At 35.9% G+C, this 21492-nt stretch overlaps 1 protein-coding gene across 2 annotated transcripts; it reads left to right on the top strand.

Moving 5' to 3' along the window:
- Positions 1-203: 203 nt before the first annotated feature.
- On the top strand, positions 204-18598 carry LOC111996184 (uncharacterized). Of its 2 annotated transcripts, XM_065773777.1 has the most exons (4): positions 204-591; positions 16399-16917; positions 17630-17769; positions 18068-18182. In XM_065773777.1, the coding sequence occupies exons 1-3, from the start codon at positions 316-318 to the stop codon at positions 17732-17734; spliced, it is 900 nt and encodes a 299-aa protein (XP_065629849.1). In that variant the 5' UTR covers positions 204-315; the 3' UTR covers positions 17735-17769; positions 18068-18182. The 2 variants fall into 2 exon arrangements, with proteins under 2 accessions (XP_065629849.1, XP_023883907.1); XM_024028139.2 differs by lacking the exon at positions 17630-17769 and having other exon boundaries at positions 209-591; positions 18068-18598.
- The last annotated feature ends 2894 nt before the right edge of the window (positions 18599-21492 follow it).

Below are 21492 nucleotides of genomic sequence, written 5' to 3'. Positions count from 1 at the left end.
CAGCGTCGGGCCGCGTCCTGCCACGTGGCAGCGTCGACTCGCGCCGTAAAAAAAAAAAAAGTCTTTTTCAATATCGAAGAAAAGGAAAGAAAAGAAAAAGAAAATAGGAAAAAAAACAGAAAACAGATGGGTTTGTTTCTGGGTCGAGTCCAACCTTAAGTCCGACCCACTTGTTATCAACTACCGAACTCTTGAAGTTTCCGAGGTTTCCTTCCTCCACTCATATCAAAAGCATAGGCGCTGTCTGTCTGTCTGTTTTGTGTTTTCCTTATCTCTCTCTCTCTCTCTCTCTCTCTCTCTCTGAGCTATTCAGCAATGGCTACTGTACTCAAAACTCCAACCATAATCCAAGCACACTTCACGCCACGCACTTGTTCCATATCCGCAAAATCCCAAAATCCCTTTTGCGTGTCTTTCAGACACAGTACCCCCAGACCTTCTCCTTTAACTTCTCTCCGGTTCTCCCACCTACCCTCCTCCCTACGCTTCGTCAAGTTCGTTCCTTTTTCTTCCTCCGGTGAAACTGACACCACTGAGACCCAGACCCAAGAAGAGGTTCAAGAACCTCAGCAGCAACAGCAACAAGTCCAGGTATTCCATTTCCACTGTTGTTAATTCATTCATTGTGGTTTGCTGAGTAAGTGTTAGAGGATTGAAAAGAAAGTAAAATTTCTGTACTGTTGTTAATTCATTGTGGTTTGCTGAGTAAGTGTTAGAAGATTTGAAAGAAAGTAAAATTTTTGTACTGTTATTAATTCATTCATTGTGGTTTGCTGAGTAAGTGTTAGAAGATTTAAAAGAAAGTAAATTTTTTTGTACTGTTGCTAATTCATTCATTCATTGTGGTTTTCTGAGTAAGTGTTAGAAGATTTAAAAGAAAAATAAATTTTTGTATTCGTAGAACTTGGGTTAGGGGCGTGTTAACTTGATTGCATTATTTGTATTTGGTGGCCAGAAATTGTATGGTATCATCTATCGTTTGATTTATTAGATTAGGCTGTTGAATGTGAAGTAGAGGCTAATAGAATTTTCTATTGATAATATTTTCCTTACTATGTCTCTGGAGAATGGAAATCAATAGTGTAGATTTGAATACATAGGCTTTAGACATAAGTTGGGTGTGATACAACTATCTACTAGGTTCTTGCAATATGCAGTTCGGAATGTGGTAATGCTACAATGAACTTGTCCTAAATTTTGCAAAACCATATGGGGTGTTATCAGCATGGAGTTTTTAACTCTTAAAATCTTCATATTCCCATTTCATCTGATTGAAAGGGACACATATGAAGCTCTCGCTCTCGCTCTCACTCTCTCTCTCTCTGCATTTTTGTTTTGCGTGTGTATTTTGTCAGTTGAAAATTGGATATATCGCTCAAGGAACTTCAAACAAAGTCTGCTGTCAAATGCTGGAGAACTTTCTATTTTTATTTTATTTTTTTTCCTTTTCCATACTTGAAAAAAGGGGAAGGGGTTGACCAGTTTGTGGAAGACCCTTCTTGGGCATAACCATAGCAGCACTTATCCACTGAGATGTTTGAGGGACCTAGATGGGGGATAGGGAATTGCAAGCACTGCGTCAGGTGGGTTTAGCCATAAATGAACCTCATCTCCATTGGGTTCTCAGTTTCATTGGTTTGTGGGTTCAGTCATTCCTCCCACTTGTAATATTTTGGAGTATTGAAATATTAGAGGTGGGGGGTATGGCATGCTTGATGCTTTCCTTCATTCAAAAAGTCAACCTGATGTTAAATTCTTCTCATAGTTTTTTAATTCTCTTTGGAAGAAAGGTTAGGGCTCAAAATTGACTACCGTTTGATAAGATGGGGATAAACAAGGCAACAATATTGATTTTTGAAGCAAAACATTTGCTAGAAAATTATGGATAGTGGTTGTGTTTAGGAATTAAAGGGTGGTTTGATGAGTTATTTGATGCCTATTTAGTAGAGAAAGGACATGGTGTTTTGGGTGATGCAGATTGGAAGCTTGAATGGGCTTTGATAGCAATCTTGATGTCGGATCTTTAAGAATTTGTTCATATTCAAGGGGTTCATGGTTAATGATTATTATAGAATCTTAGTTGGCAATACTATCTATGGTTTCCCTTGGAAAAGTATTTGGAAGCAGAAGATTCCCTCTAGAATAGCTTTCTTTGATAATTTACAAAAAAGGAAAGTGTGGATTTTGGATTGGTGCTACATGTGCAAGAGAAATGGTGAATTGGTTGACCATCTCTTTCTTCATTGTCCTATTGCTATGGATCTATATTTGGTCCATCGTTCCTTATTGCTTAATGTGGTGTCTTTGGAGGGAGAGAAATAGTAGATGTTTTGAAGATATTGAGCAATCTATTCCGGACCTCAAGATATTCTTTTTTAGAACTTTAGTGGATTGGTTGTCTGCTTTGCAAAAACAATCATTCCCTTCTTTTATTGATTTCCTAGACTCTTGCAATTTTTGTATTTGATTTCTTGACCCCTTGTACACTCCCTGTGTAATAGGGTGTTCCTTTTTGATATCAATAAAACTTATTACTTAAAAAAAAAAAAAAGACCGATTCTTGAATATGTTGATGGTTTTTTGGTCATTGGTGTTAAAACAGGGAATTGAACAAGAAATAAGATAGATAAAACATTAGGCAATCACACCCAGGTTTTCCTAAGTAATCAAACTTACTTAGTTAGAAGGCAATCACAATCTCAAAGCTTAAAATAAGAAAGCCTTTATATAGGTTGTTGTTATATCCTTTCCTAGAAGGACTAGGACTCAAAATAACCTATTGCTAGGATTACTAATTGTTAGGGTTGTGGACCCTAGTTATCACCAAATTAATCAACTTTTAACCAAATAATTAATTATTTAATTATGTTCTTGATTAAAATGATTGAAACATCAAACAAGCATAGATCACATGAACACCAAGAATGATGACCCAAGAAAACTTATGAAACTGTGGTTTCATAGTGAAAAATCTAGGGGGGATTTAACCTAAACAATTCTCAAGGCAACATTTCACTAATAGAATCAAAGTTTGTATAGTAGACTTAACCCTAAATTTACTGCTACCTCATGTAGTACTTACTGGTCATGACCACACGTAGCTTCGAAAGAAAGCTCGCTCTAAGGTAATTGTGACAAGAAGATATAAATCATGACAGTAGTTATGAGAATAATAACACAGAAGGAAGATCAGGAGGCACATCAGTAAGAAGGGCATAAAGAAAGAAGGCTCGCTCTAAGATAATTGTGTTACTGTGTGAAAGAGGATAACGATCTGCACCCATGATTTTGTTGAGGAGACATACTTCATCAGTAAAGCCCATGGTTTTGGCATTGGCATGATTACCGCAAGGGCAGTTATGGCCACAAAACTGACTGAGAACTACATCCTTGTCAGGGTCATTCTCAAAAGTATAATCTGGTTTAGTAACATGAGGAATCTCTAAAGCATTAGCAATTATGTCAACATCAATATAGAAAGTATTTCCACGTATGGAGACACGGAAATGTTGCTCTAAAAAGTTGCAACCAAGCATATTTGCATAGAATTCAGGAATAAGAATAGTAGGAGCAGGAGGAAAAATAGAATACAAATTCAACCATCGTTGTTGTTCGAAAATATGTGGAATGATAAGGTGTCTCAACTGATCAAGCATGATAGGTCTTTCACAAAAGATTTTTCTTTGAGACTGAATGTTCACATAGTTTTTCTCATGATCTATGCCCTAATGGAGTCATATGTGTTTCCAGGTATAGCTGAATCACCAGTGTGACCATGAGTGGTTTTTCTTCTAGGAGCCGTAAGACTAGAATGAACATGTCACAAGAAAAAAAAGACAAATAAACACAATGAGTCATATGGTTCAAAATGGAAAAATGCATGTATGCATGAATGCTTTTACTCATGAAGTGTAGATGATGCATGAACCATTTTAAGAACAATTATATGGTACATATAGTAAAAGTCATAAAGTCCATGTGTTCATATAGGCAATTTTGAAAAATCCCCAATTTGAAACCCTAGAATATGAACAACTATCAAAGAACACTATATATTCTTACTTAAAAGCATAAAAACGCTTAAACAAGTATACTTAAAAGCATAAAAAACACTTAAACAAGTATGCGTATACATTTAATTACATTAATTCACAATACTCAAACAAAATCCCCAAATATTTTCTCAAGAACATTCAAACCTCTAATCCCTAGTTATTACCTAGAAAGCACGGACGCGGCTGGGAGGGTGCCGCACCCGAGTCCCCCGAGTCCGACGCAGCCTGACGCGGGACGCGGCGACTCGCGGTTGTCTGATTTTTTTTTTTTTTTTCTCGGATTTGAGCAACGAGGCTCGATTCGCGTCGACGAGGCTCGATTCGGCCAGAATCGGTCAAATATCAGCCGTATCGGATCGTATCGGCCGGCGATCGATACGGCCGATACGGCCGAAATATGCCGGAAACGGCCGAAACAGGCCGATATCGGCCTTGAAACTCGCCGGAACAGCCGAAATTCTGACCTTAGAGGCATTATAATGTGTTTCTTGTCTTCTTCTTTCTTTGTTTTGTGAATCAAGGCATAACAATGTGTTTTTTATAAATATTTTAATAGTAAAAATATATAGAAAATATAAATAAAAATATTTTTAATAATTTTTTAATCGCCGAGTCTTGGCACACCCGCACTCTACTTTTTCAAAAATTGCCGAGTCCTGCACCCGCACCCGCACCCGCACCCGAGTCCCGAAACGCACCCGTGCTTCATAGGTTATTACATGAAATGCATGAAAGAAATGGAAAAAGAGTGTTTAGAATGATTTACCATGCAGTAGACGACAAAACCTTGAAGAATCTTGACTAGAAAACTGATTTTTGTTGGTTTGTGGAGGTAGGTGTCAAGAGAAATGAGAGAGGAATCAAAGTGAAGTGAGAAGAGAGTGTGAAAAATGACCCAATGTCTGACTTGGGATGTTTATATCTCAAGTCTTGATCAGTCGAGCTAGGTGTTGAAAAGGCAGAACCTCGGGATGGGGGTTTTGGGAAATTTTCAATCAATCAAAGCTGTCGAGCCTGCAATCGAAAAATTTTGATCGATTAAGGTAGGTGCCGAAGACACAGAGTCTAGAAAATGAATTTTGAAGATAGTTTTCATGAAAAATGAGTAGAAATGCATAGGAAAAACATGAAAAATTGCAGACAAACTGCAGAAAATGAACATGTTATGCCAACTATGCACAAAAGCGTTCTTAAAGTCAATTTAAAAGAAAATTTATTTTCACTACTCACTCACACAAAAGAAGACAACTAGCATCTCCTAAAAAGTATAGAACTCAATGATTAATTAATCAAAAGTTTGATCAAGTTGAGTACCTAGTTTAGCCAGTTTAGCAAAGTATATGCATGTTGTGTGTGAAACTATTTTGTGTACTAGTGTTAACGATTGTGAGATAAATGATTGCAAAACTACAATATAATCAAATGAATAATATCATAACGATTTGATGGAGACCATCACCTTCAAGGTATATCCTATGACTCCCATATCTCCTTAATGACCGCTTGCAATCAAAGACGTGCATAAAAACTTGAACTTTTTGCTACAAGCACAGTCAAGGGCATACATATTCGTAAGAAAAGTTTTATTCAAGCCCATACAATTTTTATTTTACAATTTACTTTTTACTTTTTCTAAAGTGTTGTGCATCCCTTATTTTCACGGGTTTTTCTTTTTAGCACTAGGGTCTTTTTAGCACTAGGGTAATGTGATTGGCGGACACAAGTGTTGAGATAGTCATTTATGTATTTTTTTCAACTTTTTTTTAGTCTTTTCCATCAAAAAGAGTGATAATTGACTCACATAATTTAATCACAAAGTTTTAGTCATGAATCACACAAAATTTAACACTTGGTTAGCTGACTTTGTGAGTGCATATAAAGTGCTCAACCAAAGGGTACACAAGTAAAAAATATCAATTTCTTAACTAACCCATGAGTACATCCTAGTACATACTCATAAATATTTTGTTATTTTTCTTTTTAAGAAAATAAGCAACAAGCAACAAGCAAAACAAAACCAAAAAAAGAAAAAGAAAAAAAGAATGTAAAATGCAATGCAACCTAAAAGCTAGAAAACTACAAAGAAGATGGTCTGATCAAATATAAGGAATTAAAGCACATAGACCAAAGAGAAGAAACCTCAAACAGCAGAAGTTTTCTCCGCCCAAATTTTGGATGGAGTAGAAATAGGTCTAGTCCTAAATTTCGGTTTAGACCTATGATAGGCACTTTCAAACCCTTGAATTTTTACAATTAGGTTCAATGCCTTAAAAAGTTCACCAAGAAGAGGCATGGGATTTTGAGATTTCACAGTGGTGACTTTTTCTTTCATAGCTCCTTGGGTCTCAACATGAAACTTGAAATAGTTTGGATGAGTATGTCCAGAAGCACCGCAGTGGTGACAAAAATGAGGACACTTAGATTTTTCTTTCTTCTTAGGATTTGATGAAATGACAAATTTAGATCTAGAAATCATCTTGACATGTTTTTCAACCTTGGAATCTTTTACTTTTGAATTAGAAGCTTTCGTAGATTGTTGTAAAAAATGAGGTCCAGTATTCAAGGAATAGGTAGAATTATCTTGAAAAAGAATTATCACTTTTATCAAATCCCAACCCAGTTTTGTCAGAACTAGACTTTGAAGTAGTTATGGAGGATCAGGTTTTAGATACTTATTCGGAGGATGCTAATCAATCAAATGAGGATTGTTTATTGCCTCTATTTGTTGAACCACTGGCTTTCTCTATGCCCTTGGGTGCCATGGAAAGACAGGAAGAAGTGAGTGTGGAGAGATCGACAAGGCAAGAAGTTTACTCCGAGTGGTTCCATAATAGATTCAATGAGTTGGATAATTTTTTGTGGACATCTCTAAAGGGTTTGGAAGAGCAAGCAACCGATTTTATGTTGGCTATTGAAGTTGAGTTACACCAGAGGGCTGCTAAGGAAAAGAGCGCTAGAAATTTAAAGAGTTCGGACTGAAAAGTATAAGAGAGCTGAGGGGTCTATTTAGCTCTATTAATTATGACTTCACCTTAGCAAGGCGTGGTGGAAATAGTAGGGATGGCTTTGCTTGTTTCTCAATGAATTTGAACCTGTTACCTTGGAATGTTAGAGGGTTGAACGAGTTGGATAGGCGGATTCAGATACGTAATTCGTTGCGTACTTGGAGGGATGACATTGTTTGTTTGCAGGAGACTAAGCTGGAGTGGATTACTGGAGGAATTTTTCGAAGTACTTGGAGTTGTCCTTATATAGATTGGCTGTATTCGGGTTCTAAAGGTGCTTCTGGCAGTATTTGCTTATGTGGGATTGAAGGGCTGTGGAAAAGGTGGAGGAAGCGGTGGGATATTATTCGGTCTCTTGTAGGTTTAAATATGTTGGTGATCAATTTGAGTGGGCTTTCACAAGTTTCTTCTGTCCAAATTTGAATAGGAAGCGTCAAAAAATGTGGGAGGAACTAGCTGGACTTAAACAGTTGGTGGGATGTGCCATGGTGTTTGGGATGCGACTTTAGTGTAATTTGTTTTCCATCAGAGAGATTAGGGGTTGTAAGTTATACTCAGGCTATGCATGGATTTTCTGATTTCATCTCTCTTCACAGGTTGATAAATATCCCTACTGAAGGGGGCCTTCACACCTGATCTAATTCCTCCTTTGCATTTAGAATAGGTTGGTTTCTTTATTCTCCATTTTTGGCCAATCATTTCACTCATTTCTCCCAAAAAAGGTTGTCTAGAGTTCTATCGGATCACTTTCCAATTTTGTTGGAGGGTGGGAGCCAACGGAGAGGGCGAATTCCTTTTCGTTTTGAAAATATGTGGTTGAGGGCAGAGAGGGTTGTAGACAAAGTGAAGGTCTAGTGGGTATCTTATCTGTTTGTAGACAAAGTGAAGGTCTAGTGGGCATCTTATCTGTTTCAGGGAACTCATAGCTATATATATTGGCTAAGAAGTTGGCAGCTTTGAAATTGAATTTAGAAAAGTGGAATTAAATGGAGTTTGGCAATGTCACTATTAACAAGCAGCAGTTATGGAGTCATTTGAATGCTTTAGATGTTAGAGAGAGTCTCACCCTCTAACAGCTGAGGAAAAATTACAACAGGTATATCTTTGTACAGAAATTGAGAAGTTCATTTTATTAGAAGAGATTAGTTGGAGACAAAAGTCTAGGATGTTGCACTTGAGAAGGGGGATTCCAATACAAGATTTTTTCACAGGATGACCAATTTTAATAGAAGAAATAATGGTATTGAGAATCTTATGGTTAATGGGAGTTTGTCTTCCAATCAGGATATGATTGCAGATTGTATTACTCAAATTTTCATGATTTTATATTCTGAGCAGCAACTTGATAGAACATTTCCAGATGTGTTGGAATTTCCAGCAATATTCGGAGATAAAGTGGATTGGTTGGAGAACTTCTGAGGAGATAGAGATATTTGAAGTCATCAAGGATTTCAATGGTGATAAATCGCCTGGGCCAGATGATTTTCCCATGGTATTTTTCCAATCTTGCTCGGAGATTCTCAAACTAGATTTTATGGCTGTGTTTCATCATTTTATTGCTAAAGGTTAGTTTGAGAAAAGCTTGAATGCAACCTTTATTACTCTCATCCCAAAAAAAACCGCAGCAGTAGGAGTTAGGGACTTTCGCCCTATTAGTCTTGTTTTTTTTTTTTGGGGGGGGGGGGGGGTGGGGGTTTATAAAATTATTGCTAAAGCTTTAGCCACTCAACTATGCACGGTCATGGGAGATGTAATTCAGCTTCACAGAATGCTTTTGTTCTGAACAGGCAGATTCTTGACCTAGTCCTTATAGCTAATGAATGTCTTGACAATAGATTGAAGACTAGTGTGCCAGGATTACTTTGGAAGCTAGATGTTGAGAAGACTTTTGATCATGTGAATTAGGGCTTTCTTATGAATTTGCTAGAGTATAGTGGTTTTTTTGATAAGTGGAGGAGGTGGATTTTGTTTTGTCTGTCTACTGTACGCTTTTCTATTCTTATTAATGGTTCTCCCTGTGGTTTTTTTTTTGAGAGCTACAGAGGTTTGAGACAAGGGAATTCTTTGTCTCCTTTGTTATTTGTCTTGGTCATGGAAGCTTTTGGAAGAATGTTGGATAAAGCCCTCCATGAGGGTGGCATGTCAAGTTTTCATGTGGGTGATTTAGAGGGAAGATCTTTGGTGGTGTCTCATCTCCTCTTTCCTAATGACACTAATTTTTTGTGATGCCAACCTTGATCAGAATTTGATTTTCTGTATGGTGCTTATTTGGTTTGAGGTTGTTTCTAGTCTAAAAATAAATTTGGGTAAGTTAGAGTTGGTACCTGTAGGAATGGTTCATAATATTGAGTTATTGTTGAATGTCCTCGATTGTAAGCAAGGTACTCTTCCAATGAAATATTTGGGTCGTTTTTGGGTGCTAAGACAATATGGAACCTGATTCTAGAGAATGTGGAAAATAGATTAGTGGGATGGAAACGTTTGTACTTATTCAAGGGAGGTAGAGTCACTTTAATTAAAAGTACTCTATCAAATTTACCTACTTATTTTCTCTCTTTATTTACTATCCCTGCTTTCGTGGCTAATTGTGTTGCAAAAATTCAATGGAATTTCTTATGGGGTGGCCTAGGGGATGAACCCAAATTTCACCTAATTAAAATGGGCCACTGTTTGTACTCCTCTTTCTTCAAATGGTTTAGGGATAAAGAATTTGAGACTTTTTTAATGAAGCTTTGCTCGGGAAGTGGTTGTGAAGATTTGGGCTTGAAAAGGATGCTCTTTGGCAGCAAGTGATAGAGGTGAAATATGAATGTGTATGGGATGGCTGGTGTATCGGTTCAATTTTTGGTCCCTATGGTGTTGATGGAAAAATATTAGCTGGGGATGACTTTCTTTGTCTCGTTATATTTTGTATGAAATTGGTGTGGGTCGAGGTTGAAGTTTTGGCGAGACTGATGGTATAGGGAGACACCTCTTGCTATAAGCTACCCTGAATTATTTAGAATTTTTCAAGATAAGGAGGCAAGTGTGGCTGAGCTTATGGGGTTCAATAATGGAGTTCTTCATTGGGATGTAAGTTTCTTTAGAATTGTCCATGATTGGGAATTGGAGGCTTTTTTGAGCTTCATGGATACCATTTATGGCTCTTCTGTAAGGGGGATGTAAGGGAGATTGGGGAGGATAAAATGAGTTGGAAACTAGATAGAACTAGGGGTTCATGGTTAGTGCTTATTATTGTCTCCTAGTAGCAGAATATACCTTTTTGAGTAGCTTTCTTTGTTTGCATTGTTGCTCTCGGGAAATGTTTGACAATCGACAATTTAAGAATAAGGAATGTTTAGATATTGGATTGATGTAATATGTACAAGTGTAATGGTGAATTGGTGACTATCTTTTCCTTCATTATCCGGTTGCTATGGATTTGTGATCTATGATTTTGGGTTTATTTGGAGTAAGTTGGGTTATGCCAAAGTCAGTTGTGGGGCTCCTAGCTTGCTAGCAAAGTCGGTTTGGTTGTCATCGAAATTGTCATATATGGACAAATTTTCCCCATTGTTTAATGTGGTGTCTTTAGAGGGAAAAAAATAGTAGGTGCTTTAAAGATAATGAGAGGTCCATATCAGATCTCAAGTTATTTTTCTTTAGAAACTTAGTGGATTGGTTGTCTGCTTTGCAAAACCAATCATTCTCTTATTTTCTTGATTTATGTAATTTTTTTTACTTGATTTGTTGTTGTTGACCCCCTGTACACTTCCTGTGTGTATGAGGGTTTCCCTTTTTTGATATCAATAAATCTTATTACTAATATTAAAAAAAACACACACACACGGAAAAGTCCATAACTAAATAAGACATGTATTAATAAAATGAAACCCAAGGGCCATAGCTATGACCCAAAACCAATAATTTCAGAATTATGAAAAAATCATTGACTCTAGAAAGAACCAAATAAAACATAAAATAAAGTACTAATAACTTAATTATTTATAATGGAAACTTATTCATGGGCTTTGCTTTAATCTTAGGCTTCCAATGAGGATACATTTCTTCAAGCACACAATGGTTGTACCATCAAATATTCTACTTTCCTGGGTACTTTTTTTGGCCATGAGATACTATTCTTTTTTGTTACTTATTTAGACTATTGCAGTACAAATACATTTCCCCAATAGCTTTGCTACATTTTTCCAATGCCCAATCAACATGTTGGTATGTTCTATTGCTTTAATCTATCAACTATTTTCTCACAAGAGTTTAAGTATTTAACATTGTTACTTGAAGGTAAAGTCAGCCAAGTGATTAGCATGCCCCTGACCATTACTATTGTAAGTGTTAGGTAAATTGGTAAATATAAAATGATGGTCAAAATTTGATTTTGGACCCTAATTATTTGTTATAGATTGGGTCAAATTTATCTTTGAACTATTGACTGTTTCAAATTAGTCCTTCGAGGTTATAAAAGTTCCTTAATGTGACTCTTACCTTGGCTTATCATCATTATGTGAATAACAATTGCTGATGTGGCATTTTTTTTTTCAATATGAATCTCCTTATAATAAAGGTTGGGCTTTAGTGCAATAGCAAGTGTCTTTCACCAAAAGTGATAGGTTGCATGTCTGAGTTCTGGAATCAACCTCTCCAAAAAAATTGGGGGTAAGGTTGTCTACTAGTCACCTCTCTTAGGCCCTGCAAAAGTGAGAGTTTTAGACACTGGGTATGACTTGGGATGTCCTTATAATGTCAACATGACGAGTTAGACACATACTGATTTCTAGAAATTAGATTATATACACGACACTTTTGTGACTTTGTGACTTTGTTTCTAGTTTCTTCTTTTAAGGGGCCTTATGGCATTAGACTTTGGAAATATATAAGACGGGATGCAAAAATTTTTTCACGTTACCTTTAGTTTAAGGTGGGAGATGGAACAAATGTTAAATTTTGGGTTTATGGTGTGATGATCTTCCATTGAAGTAGGCCTTTGTGGACTTGTTATGTCTTACATTTGCTAAGGAAGCCTCAGTAGTAGATCTTATGCAATATTGTAGAAATGATTGGGAGTTAGAGCCTTTTTCAGAAACATGCATGATTGGAAGTTAGAGTCTTTATCGTCCTTGTTGGATTTAATTACTCTACTCCAATGAGGGGACGTGGCGAGTGATGGAGGAAAACATGGTGAAAACGAAAGATGTTTTAGATAGCTAAGTTGTTTAGAGAAAAGAAAGAATGAACTAGCTCTTCAAGAGACACACTCTTGGAATAATACCTCATAGGTAGATTTCTTGAATTCAAATTCAACTAGTTACAATGAGGGCAGCCTTGTTTATTTATAGATACATAGGCAAGCTGCTAATTGGCTAGAAAGTTAGTTACAAGAAACTACCATGTGGCTTCCATGTGATTGGCCAAAGCCTAACAAACATCTCTAATTGACTAATAGGCTGTTGCACTTATCACTAACAATCTATCAATTAACTAACTTTTTGTTACGAGTGAAAGGATCTACTTATCATACAACATAAGCACTAGTAAACGACTAGCTTTGAAAATGAACTGTATTAGGACTGTCCCTCTTTGGAACACACTTGTTTTCAAGTGTGGCTAGTTGTAAGATGATCTGGTGCATGACAGGGTATCAAATGATGCACATTGAAACTGTTGGAGATATGCATATGATCTAGTAGTTCCATTGATCTGCATTCTCATTAATTGCTGTATTGAGCTGCTGCATCATGCTAGAGATTAAGGTTTGTTGCTGCTTTGTGTCAAGGTTGCAAGTGTAAGCAGCCATGTAGATGCTCTTGCATCCAACCTTCTTCATTTTGACCATTGGCTTGGGACTAGCTTTCCCCTTCTTTGGCTGCAATGTGTAACGATTTCCTTTCTTGTATAGGCTGGATGTGTTGCTTCTTCCACTTGAAATGGTTTGATATGGACATAATCTTTCACACCCAAGTAAGAGATGGCAAACATCCATGGTTGTCACATCACAAAGAACATAATCTTGAAAGTCATTAATTAAGAACACTAAGCACTTTCTAGAATCTCTAACTTCACTTCCTTTCTTGAAGCAAGATAGCTTTTGTGGTTGGGGTTGGTCTTGATTCTTCAATTCAAGATTGTTAAAAACTTTTTGTGACACCATATTCTCGTAACTACTTCTTCTAAGCCACGTGTCATTCTCCATTTCTTTCTTTGGAACTTGCAAGACGTTTGTTACTAATGATAAATCTTCTTCTTCCACGTATTGATCATATACGGGTTCTTGAATATATTCCCTTCCTCTATTGTCCTCTATTAACTCCCCTTTTCTTGCAATCTGTGGCCTTGTGCCTAGCTTCTCCACATTTGTAGCACTTAAATGTAAAGCTTTGTGCTGCTTTAGGGACTGGTTTGACTGTACCAGAAGTTGAAGGCAAGCCTGCACTGTAAATCTTGAAAGGCTGTGCATTGCTAGTAGGTTGGCCTTCCTTGATGGGTACTTCTACTACCACCATAAGCATGGAACTGCACAAAAGTTTTTCTTGCAAGTTGCTTCTTAAATATCAAGACTCTATTGTAAGCTTCAAAAATAGACCACAGTTGGTGCATAGATAAGGCATCTTGAATTGGTGGTTTAAGACCACTCAAGAACCTTGCAACCATCTGCTTTTCACTCTCATTTAGGTCTACTTGAGCTACCAGTTGATAAAATGCCTCTGTATGCTCTTCCACACTGCCATGTTGCTTCAAATTATGCAGTTATTTGTACAAGGACTGCATATGATTGAAAGGCAGAAACTGGTTTCTCATTTCTACTTCATCTTGCACCAATCTTGGATCTTTCTTTTACCCCTCCTAACTCTTTGAACTTGGAGTTGTTCCCACCAGGCTGAAGCTCTCCCTCTCAGCTTGATAGAGATCAATTTTACCTTTTTGGAATTTGGTACCTCATGGAAATCAAAGATTCCTTCCACTTGGTTAAGCCAATCCATGAATTCTTCATGATTCGAGCTACCATAGAACTTAGGTAACTCTATCTTGACGTTTGATTCCCATTTTAGTTATCCTCTTGGAGGACTGGGCACTTGCCTTGGGATACCCCCTTTAGGCTGACCAATTGGGTTACTAAAGTTGCTGTGACTGTCAGTTTCAGCATCTTTAGCAGGTTCATCATCATTTCTAGGATGATAACGCTGGTTTCTTCTCACTTCTCAGTCAAGGCAGCAAGTTGCCCCCTTAGCAGCTCCACAGTTTGCTCCAATGTCACCTGGGGTTCTCCTTCTAGGTGCGGTTGCAGCTATTGCCTGGGATGAACCTGCACCTCAGGTTCATGTGCAGCAGAAGCTTTCTTGTTCCTTCTATTGTAAGCTATTGGTGCCATCTTCAAAAATTCTTAGGCTCACCAGTAGAGGATAAGAAAATGAAATCAAGATAGGATCTTGATAGGTTCTTGATGATAGAAAATGAAGAAACAAATTGCAAACAAACTTGAATCCTAAGGATCTCAAGCTCTGATACCAATTTATGATGGAGGAAAAAATAGTGAAAAGGAAAGATGTTTTAGAAAGCTAAGTTGCTTAAGAAAAGATGTTTTAGAAAGCTGAGTTGCTTAGAGAAAAAAAAGAATGAACTAACTCTTCAAGAGACACACTCTCGAAATAATACCTCATAGGTAGATTTCTTGGATTCAAATTCAACTAGTTACAATGAGGGCATCCTTGCTTATTTATAGATACATAGGCCAGCTGCTGATTGACTAGAAAGTTAGTTACAAGAATCTACCATTTGGCTGCCATGCGATTGGCCAAAGCCTAACAAACATCTCTAACTAACTATTAGACTATTGCACTTATCACTAACAATCTATCAACTAACTAACTTTTTGTTACAAGTGAAAGGATCTACTTATCATACAACATAAGCACTAGTAAACGACTAGCTTTAAAAATGAATTGCATTAGGGAGGAGAAGCTTTGTTTGAAGCCATCTAAACAAGGGGGTTTTGAGGTCAAATGCTACTATGGTGCTTTGTTATGTAGTAAATATATACCATAAAATCAACTTATCAAGCATTCCATTTATTAACTAAGCTTTTAAATTAACCTAGTTAGAACTAACTAATTACTAGGCAATATATATATATATATATATAATCACTCATGTTAAATGAAACCCTAACTTGAATTTTTCTTAGCCTCACATTAGGGTGACCTAGGGTTAAGGTCGTAAATGGTGTGGGGGCACCACAATGTTTCCATTGAAGATGTGACTTTTCCTTGGAAGAGTATCTAGAAGGCTAAAATCCCAACTATAGTCGCCTTTTGTGTGTGTGTGTGTGTGTGGACTGCAGTATTAGGGAAATCTTGATAGTTGACAATTTGAGAAAAAAGAAAGAAAGTATTATTGTGATAGATTGATGTTGTATGTGTAATAGGGATTGGGAGAATGTTGATTATTTACTCATTCATTGCTCTATGGCTAGGGAGTTGTGGACTATGGTCCTTAGTCTTTTTGGGATTAAGTGAATTATCAATTATGCCTAAAAGCGTTATTGAATTATTAGCATGTTGACAAGGTCGTTTTGGTCAACATCGGAATATAGAAATTGGAAGGGAATTACTATTTGTTTAATGTAATGCCTTCGGAGGGAAAGGAATATTAGAAGTTTTGAGAGATGTGACTATTTTAGACCTGAAATTGTTTTTTTTTTTTTTTTTTTTTTTTTCCGTCTTTTGAGTGGATGTGATCATTAGGATTACTTTCCATTTTGTCCATTTTAGATTTGATTGATAATTGTACTTTTAGTGATTGATGTTGAGGTACCCGTACTATACATCCTATGTACTTGGGCTACACTCCTTTTTAATTTTTTATTTATTTAAAAAGAATATTTTAATATTTTAAAATATTAAATTCAAGTGTCTTCATGTATTTTGATTTTGAAAAGCTTATGGTATAACATGCTATGCCAACATTATAAGGATGTGCAGTTGTGTACAATAAACGTCTGTTATATCTGCAATTGCTCATAGTAATGGCGAAGCAAGGTAACAATTACATATCAAAACTTCAGGGACTAATTTGAAGCAATTAATAGTTCATGGATGAAATTGAAATTTGAATTTGAGTCATAGGTTAAGGACCAAAGTCATATTTTGATCTAAAATTGTTTGTTTGGTAACTTAGGGTTAATTTAACTTTCCAATCATACACTTGGATCTATTAGTAACTTTCTATTTTTTAACTTGATTTGACCATGTACTTATGAGTATGCATCTGCATGTTTGACAGTGTGAAAATTTCATGTGTTTAATTCCAATTTCCTTATTTTCTTTGCTAATAGATTTATGTAACAGGACATTGTGGATGGTGCTGCTGGCGTTGAAGATGTTTCAAGTGATGATGATGTTAATGGTGCCGAGCAAGTACCTGCTTCAGCCATTGTATCTTCACTCCAGTTGTACAAGGAAGCTTTAGCTAGCAATGATGAATCTGGGGTTGCCGAAATAGAATCTTTTTTAAAATCCATTGAAGAGGAGAAAATTAGTCTTGAGGGGAAAGTAGCTTCTCTGTCTGAAGAACTGTTGACAGAGAAGGAGCGAATTCTTAGGATTAGTGCAGACTTTGATAATTTCCGGAAGAGGACAGAGAGGGACAGACTTTCACTGTTAACAAATGCTCAGGGGGAAGTTGTGGAAAGTTTGTTGCCCGTTTTGGATAACTTTGAGAGAGCTAAATCCCAGATTAAAGTAGAGACCGAGGGGGAAGAGAAGATCAACAATAGTTATCAAAGCATATCTAAGCAGTTCATAGAGATACTAAACTCACTTGGTGTTGTTCCTGTTGAGACAGTAGGAAACCCCTTTGATCCATTGGTGAGTTAATGGCTCTTTTCACCTGTAGTGTATAGGCCCCTTTATATTATATCTTGTGTAACTCGTATCTTTCTTTAGCTAATATAGAGAATTTTTAGCAGTAAGAGTAGGTATTGGAGAGGACAACATAATGGCACTGTTGGATAAAGAAACCAACTAGTCATAATTTTCATTAGAATATTTTATTATTAGAGCCACTTTGCCCTTGCAATATTCAGAAAGTGTGAGATTCTTCCTGATGAGCATGATGTGTCCTGATAACAAGTTCATACCTGAAAGCCATATTTGTCAATTGGCATAATGGTTGTCCTATCTGATCATTAGCTTGACGCTGGTAAGCCTACCAAGTTGGCTCGAAATGCAAATATTTAGTCAAGTCTTTTGACTGTTTCAGGTTTTGTGAAGACCTGGATACCTTTTAACTGAAACCAGGTCTTGATTGTATGTACACAAAAGATATAGGGGCATGAGTGTGTGTTGACGAGAAGGCAACAGAATCACATGGCTGCATAAAGCAAATGGCAAAGCATCATACCTTTTGTTAGATTATACTAGTAATGGAGTAACTCTTCTGTTACAATATCCAGGAAGTGTAAAATTCTTCCTGATAGCATGATATGTCCTGATGATCAAAAAGATCATATGTGAAAATCATAGCCCTACTTATCAATTGGCATAATGGTTGTCCTATCTGATCATTAGCTTGATGCAGGTAAGGTACCGAGTTGGCTTGAAATGTAATCGTGTACTTGCTGAGCTTTTTCAAACCCTTAGTCAAGTCTTTTCAGGTTTGATGAAGACCTGGATACGCTTTTAACCGAAACCAGGTCTTGATTGATTCGAGCCAGCTCGGTGAGTTTAAGTGTTATATATCTTGTATACACAAAACACACACAAGGTGTTGGGTGTGTGCGCTTGTGCACATGTGAGGCTTTCAGTTTTTACTGTAGCTTGACATACCTGATGGAATATTAACTTTGGTGGGTATAAAGTTGGTGAAACTTGTAAAAACTTCATTTACATTACTTAGAGATGATGATTCTAATAAACAGAATAGCTTTGTTATTATTTACATCATTCTATTAGAACATAAACATTTGGATGGTTTTTTCTGATAAAGTTTTATATATCGATTTGTTTTTATGTAAAGCTGCATGAAGCAATTATGCGCGAGGATTCCAATGAATATGAAGAAGGTATAATTATTCAAGAATTTCGCAAAGGGTTCAAACTTGGTGATAGACTCTTGCGTCCATCAATGGTAAAGGTATCTGCTGGTCCAGGACCTGTGAAGCCTGAAGAAGTGGAGACGACAGAGGGGCATGATACAGGTGAAACAACTGAGGAGGGCACTGCCAAATCAGATTCTACTTAAAAGAACAACTACACAAGTAAATTCAATTTTGTAACAGCAGGGATTATTGTATTGGTATCTTTCATTTGTAAGATTAATTTAGTGAGATGTGATTATTGTCGAATGACTCGAATAGAACATCACTATGATTTTGCTGTCATAGATAAATTGATGTTGCTTGGAGGGAATAGCAAATTTTAAAGAAGTTTAGACATTCATTTCATTTATTATGTTATTGAAAATTTTATATCACATTTATTATCACCTCAGTTTGTAAACATTATGTAATAAAATTTATAATATCACTAGTATTTTTCATTGTTGTAAGGGTTTGTTTCTTGTATGTGGGCATGTATGTCTTGGCGTGACTAGTTCTAGTGGGTCTGTCCTTGTCCCCATGCAATTGAATCAGTTGAAGCTGGTTCGTGAAATATATGTAGGGTTAAAATATACTTCTTGGCTTTGAAAGTTGATATTAGTTTGATTTTTGTCTCTTAAATTTAAAATTTAAAATTTAAAATTCAACTCCTAATGGATTAAATTTAAAAGATCAATTCTATTCTTCTATTCATATATTGTCAAGGAGATCTAAATTTCTGAGGGACTAAATTTATTATCCGTTCAGACTGTTAAAGATATTATATGGATAATAACTGAAATGATGATGTGGCATGCTAAAAATTGATGGCGTGGAACAAATTTAACAGAAAATACATAAAAGAGCATATTGATACATTTGAAAGATCTCAAACATGAAGGCTTCAACTTTCTGAATTTGAAGAATGAAAATTACACTTGGGTCTGAGTGAAAGAATACAGGCGGTCCTAACAGCTGCGGTGGTAGTGGTAGAAGCAATGGCAGCTCGATATTGGGAGGTGGTAGAAGCAATGGCGGCTTGACATTGGGAGGAGGAGTTTGAAGGTGGTTCATCCACTGTCATTGATGCTAATGCTAATGCTAATGCTATCAACAAGGCAGAAGCAAACCCGTTGTTATGTGGCCGCATACTGGAGTGGAGGATGCAAGATAAAATGCAAGCATGCTGTCAGACAGTTTATTTCCTGATATTAGAAGAGCTCAGAATGGGGTAGCTCCATGTACTAGCCAAAATGGCACGTAGCCTATACCCATATCCAAGCCTAGATATCAATAAAAATCCTGCAGCTGGATTCTCAAAAAAAAAAAAAAAAAAAAAAAAAAAAAAAGAAGAAGAAAATTAAACTTGGGTCAAATTTGTTTCTAAAAAAAAAAAAAAAAACTTGGGTCAAATTTTAGGATGAGAAGTATATTTTTATCCTATATTCAATGAGAATTGGGTTATTTAGATATAACAGAAAAAAAATATTTTGAGCTACTAGCGAGCCTTTATTTAAATACTATGGTTTAGTGAGCAAGTATAATAGGTTTGAATCCTCTACTACTTTCCGTGGAAACAAACACTAACCTTATAGTATTTATCCTTGATAGTGGCACCATAAGTGTTTTGCCTTTTTTTTTTTTTTTTTTAATTAATTAATTAATTAATTAATTATTTTTTTTGGGTGAGTGGGGGAGGAGGGTGTCGAGGAAAACTATATAGAATATTCTAAGAGTACAATAAATGTGTACTTTCTCATCTTAAATAAATAGTGAGTTTTATTATAAATTTAATTAGTGAAATTTACTATTACATGAGAAGATGTATTATACTCTTGAAGAATTGTATAATTATCCTACTGGAGAATGAGTTTTAGGTTTGAACTACAATAGATGTGATATTTGTGTTGATTTTTAGGTTTAAAGCTTAACCAACTCAAAAACACACTACATTAGGCTAGGCTGTGGCTAGCCAAAATTTCCAAATGTTACAAATTTACAATGCATCAACAAGTCTAGCAAGGTACTGTAGTCGTTGCTCACCGACCAGTTTATTTATTGATTTTAATTTTTTTTCCTCCTCCTCCAGCATCACCATCTTTTCAATACATTGTTGTCAAAGGTGATAACCCAAAGTTATCGATCCGACTCAGAAATTGGTGAAGACTGAAGATTAATGTGGTCGAGTCGTCGATAAAATTCCTCTCTCTTAAAAAAAAAAAAAAAAAAAAATCCAAAAAGAACATAATAGTTGGTTAGTGTGGTACATCCAAACTGAGTTGATAAAGTGAGCTTCTACTTCTTTAGCTGCTTGTTCCATGTCCTGGAGGATTGAAGGTTGTAATTCTCGAAAAAGATAATGCTATACTTTTCGTTAAGGATATAAAGGTCTTGGAGGAGGATTTTTTTTTTCTTTTCTGCCAATTAGTGGATTCTGCCTAATGGATTTGTCTTAGAGTGAGTTTGGTTCAACATTTTTCATATTGTGCTTCATGAAAAAGTGGCAGTTTTAAAAAGTGTGGTATGAAATTGGGCTTTTTATGAAAACTAAGTATTTGGTAAAAATTGTTAAAAAATGTTTTTTTTGAAAAAGTTGAATGTTTAACTAACAGTTATCAAATTACAATTTTAAGTATAAATTACTAAAAAGGATAAAACATATATAAGATGGTTTGAGAAAATGAAATTTGCATTATAATGTAGAGATACAAGTAATAAGCAAATAGAAGTAATTTTATATGGTAGAGATGCAAGTAATAAGCAAATAGAAGTCATTTTATATGGTAAAAAAAAAATTGATATAGTGATACTATTAGTACATTACTTTCGTAAGAGTAAATACAACATGTACTACCGGGATCTTGATGGAGCTAGAGTAGTGAGCACAACACATTCATTGAAGTGTCATTGTTCGAACCACTCAACTCTTGCTAATGTGAAGCAATATAAGGACTTCTACTACCAAGCCATATGGTTCCTTATTGCTATCGATTGCTAACAATCATTTCAGATTGATATTTATGTAGAGTCCATCTATCGTATGCCCTTAGGATATATATTAATCATTTGTTTTAGGAAGTTCCTTATGAAAATTTGAAAAAGTTGTCAAAAAAGTTGGTCACTTTTTCAATTCAGCATAATTTTTTTTTTCTTAAAATGGTTTATCAATGCATGACCATTTATGTATCATAAAGTCTTCCATTAAAAAAAAAGTCTTCCATCATTTTTTTTTTTTTGGGTAGATAGTCTTCCATTAAATTATTACATAGATTTTTTTTAATTTTTTTTAAATTTTTTATAAGATAGAAATTCTACTCTAACCTAATCTAAGTGTAAATGTGTGTGAAGCTCCTTGCTGGAGACT

This window comes from Quercus suber, unplaced genomic scaffold (genome assembly GCF_002906115.3).
Source record: "Quercus suber isolate HL8 unplaced genomic scaffold, Cork oak 2.0 scaffold_80, whole genome shotgun sequence".
Lineage (NCBI taxonomy): Eukaryota > Viridiplantae > Streptophyta > Magnoliopsida > Fagales > Fagaceae > Quercus > Quercus suber.
Note: the sequence above shows the minus strand (reverse complement) of the source record. Positions and strands in the feature narration are given on the sequence as shown.

Bases quoted from the DNA above. Each gene is read 5' to 3' on its own strand.
- LOC111996184 (XM_024028139.2), top strand. From the start codon at position 316: ATGGCTACTGTACTCAAAACTCCAACCATAATCCAAGCACACTTCACG. The intron at 592-16,398 runs GTATTCCATTTC...TTTATGTAACAG, and splicing joins AGCAACAGCAACAAGTCCAG to GACATTGTGGATGGTGCTGC. The intron at 16,918-18,067 runs GTGAGTTAATGG...TTTTATGTAAAG, and splicing joins GAAACCCCTTTGATCCATTG to CTGCATGAAGCAATTATGCG.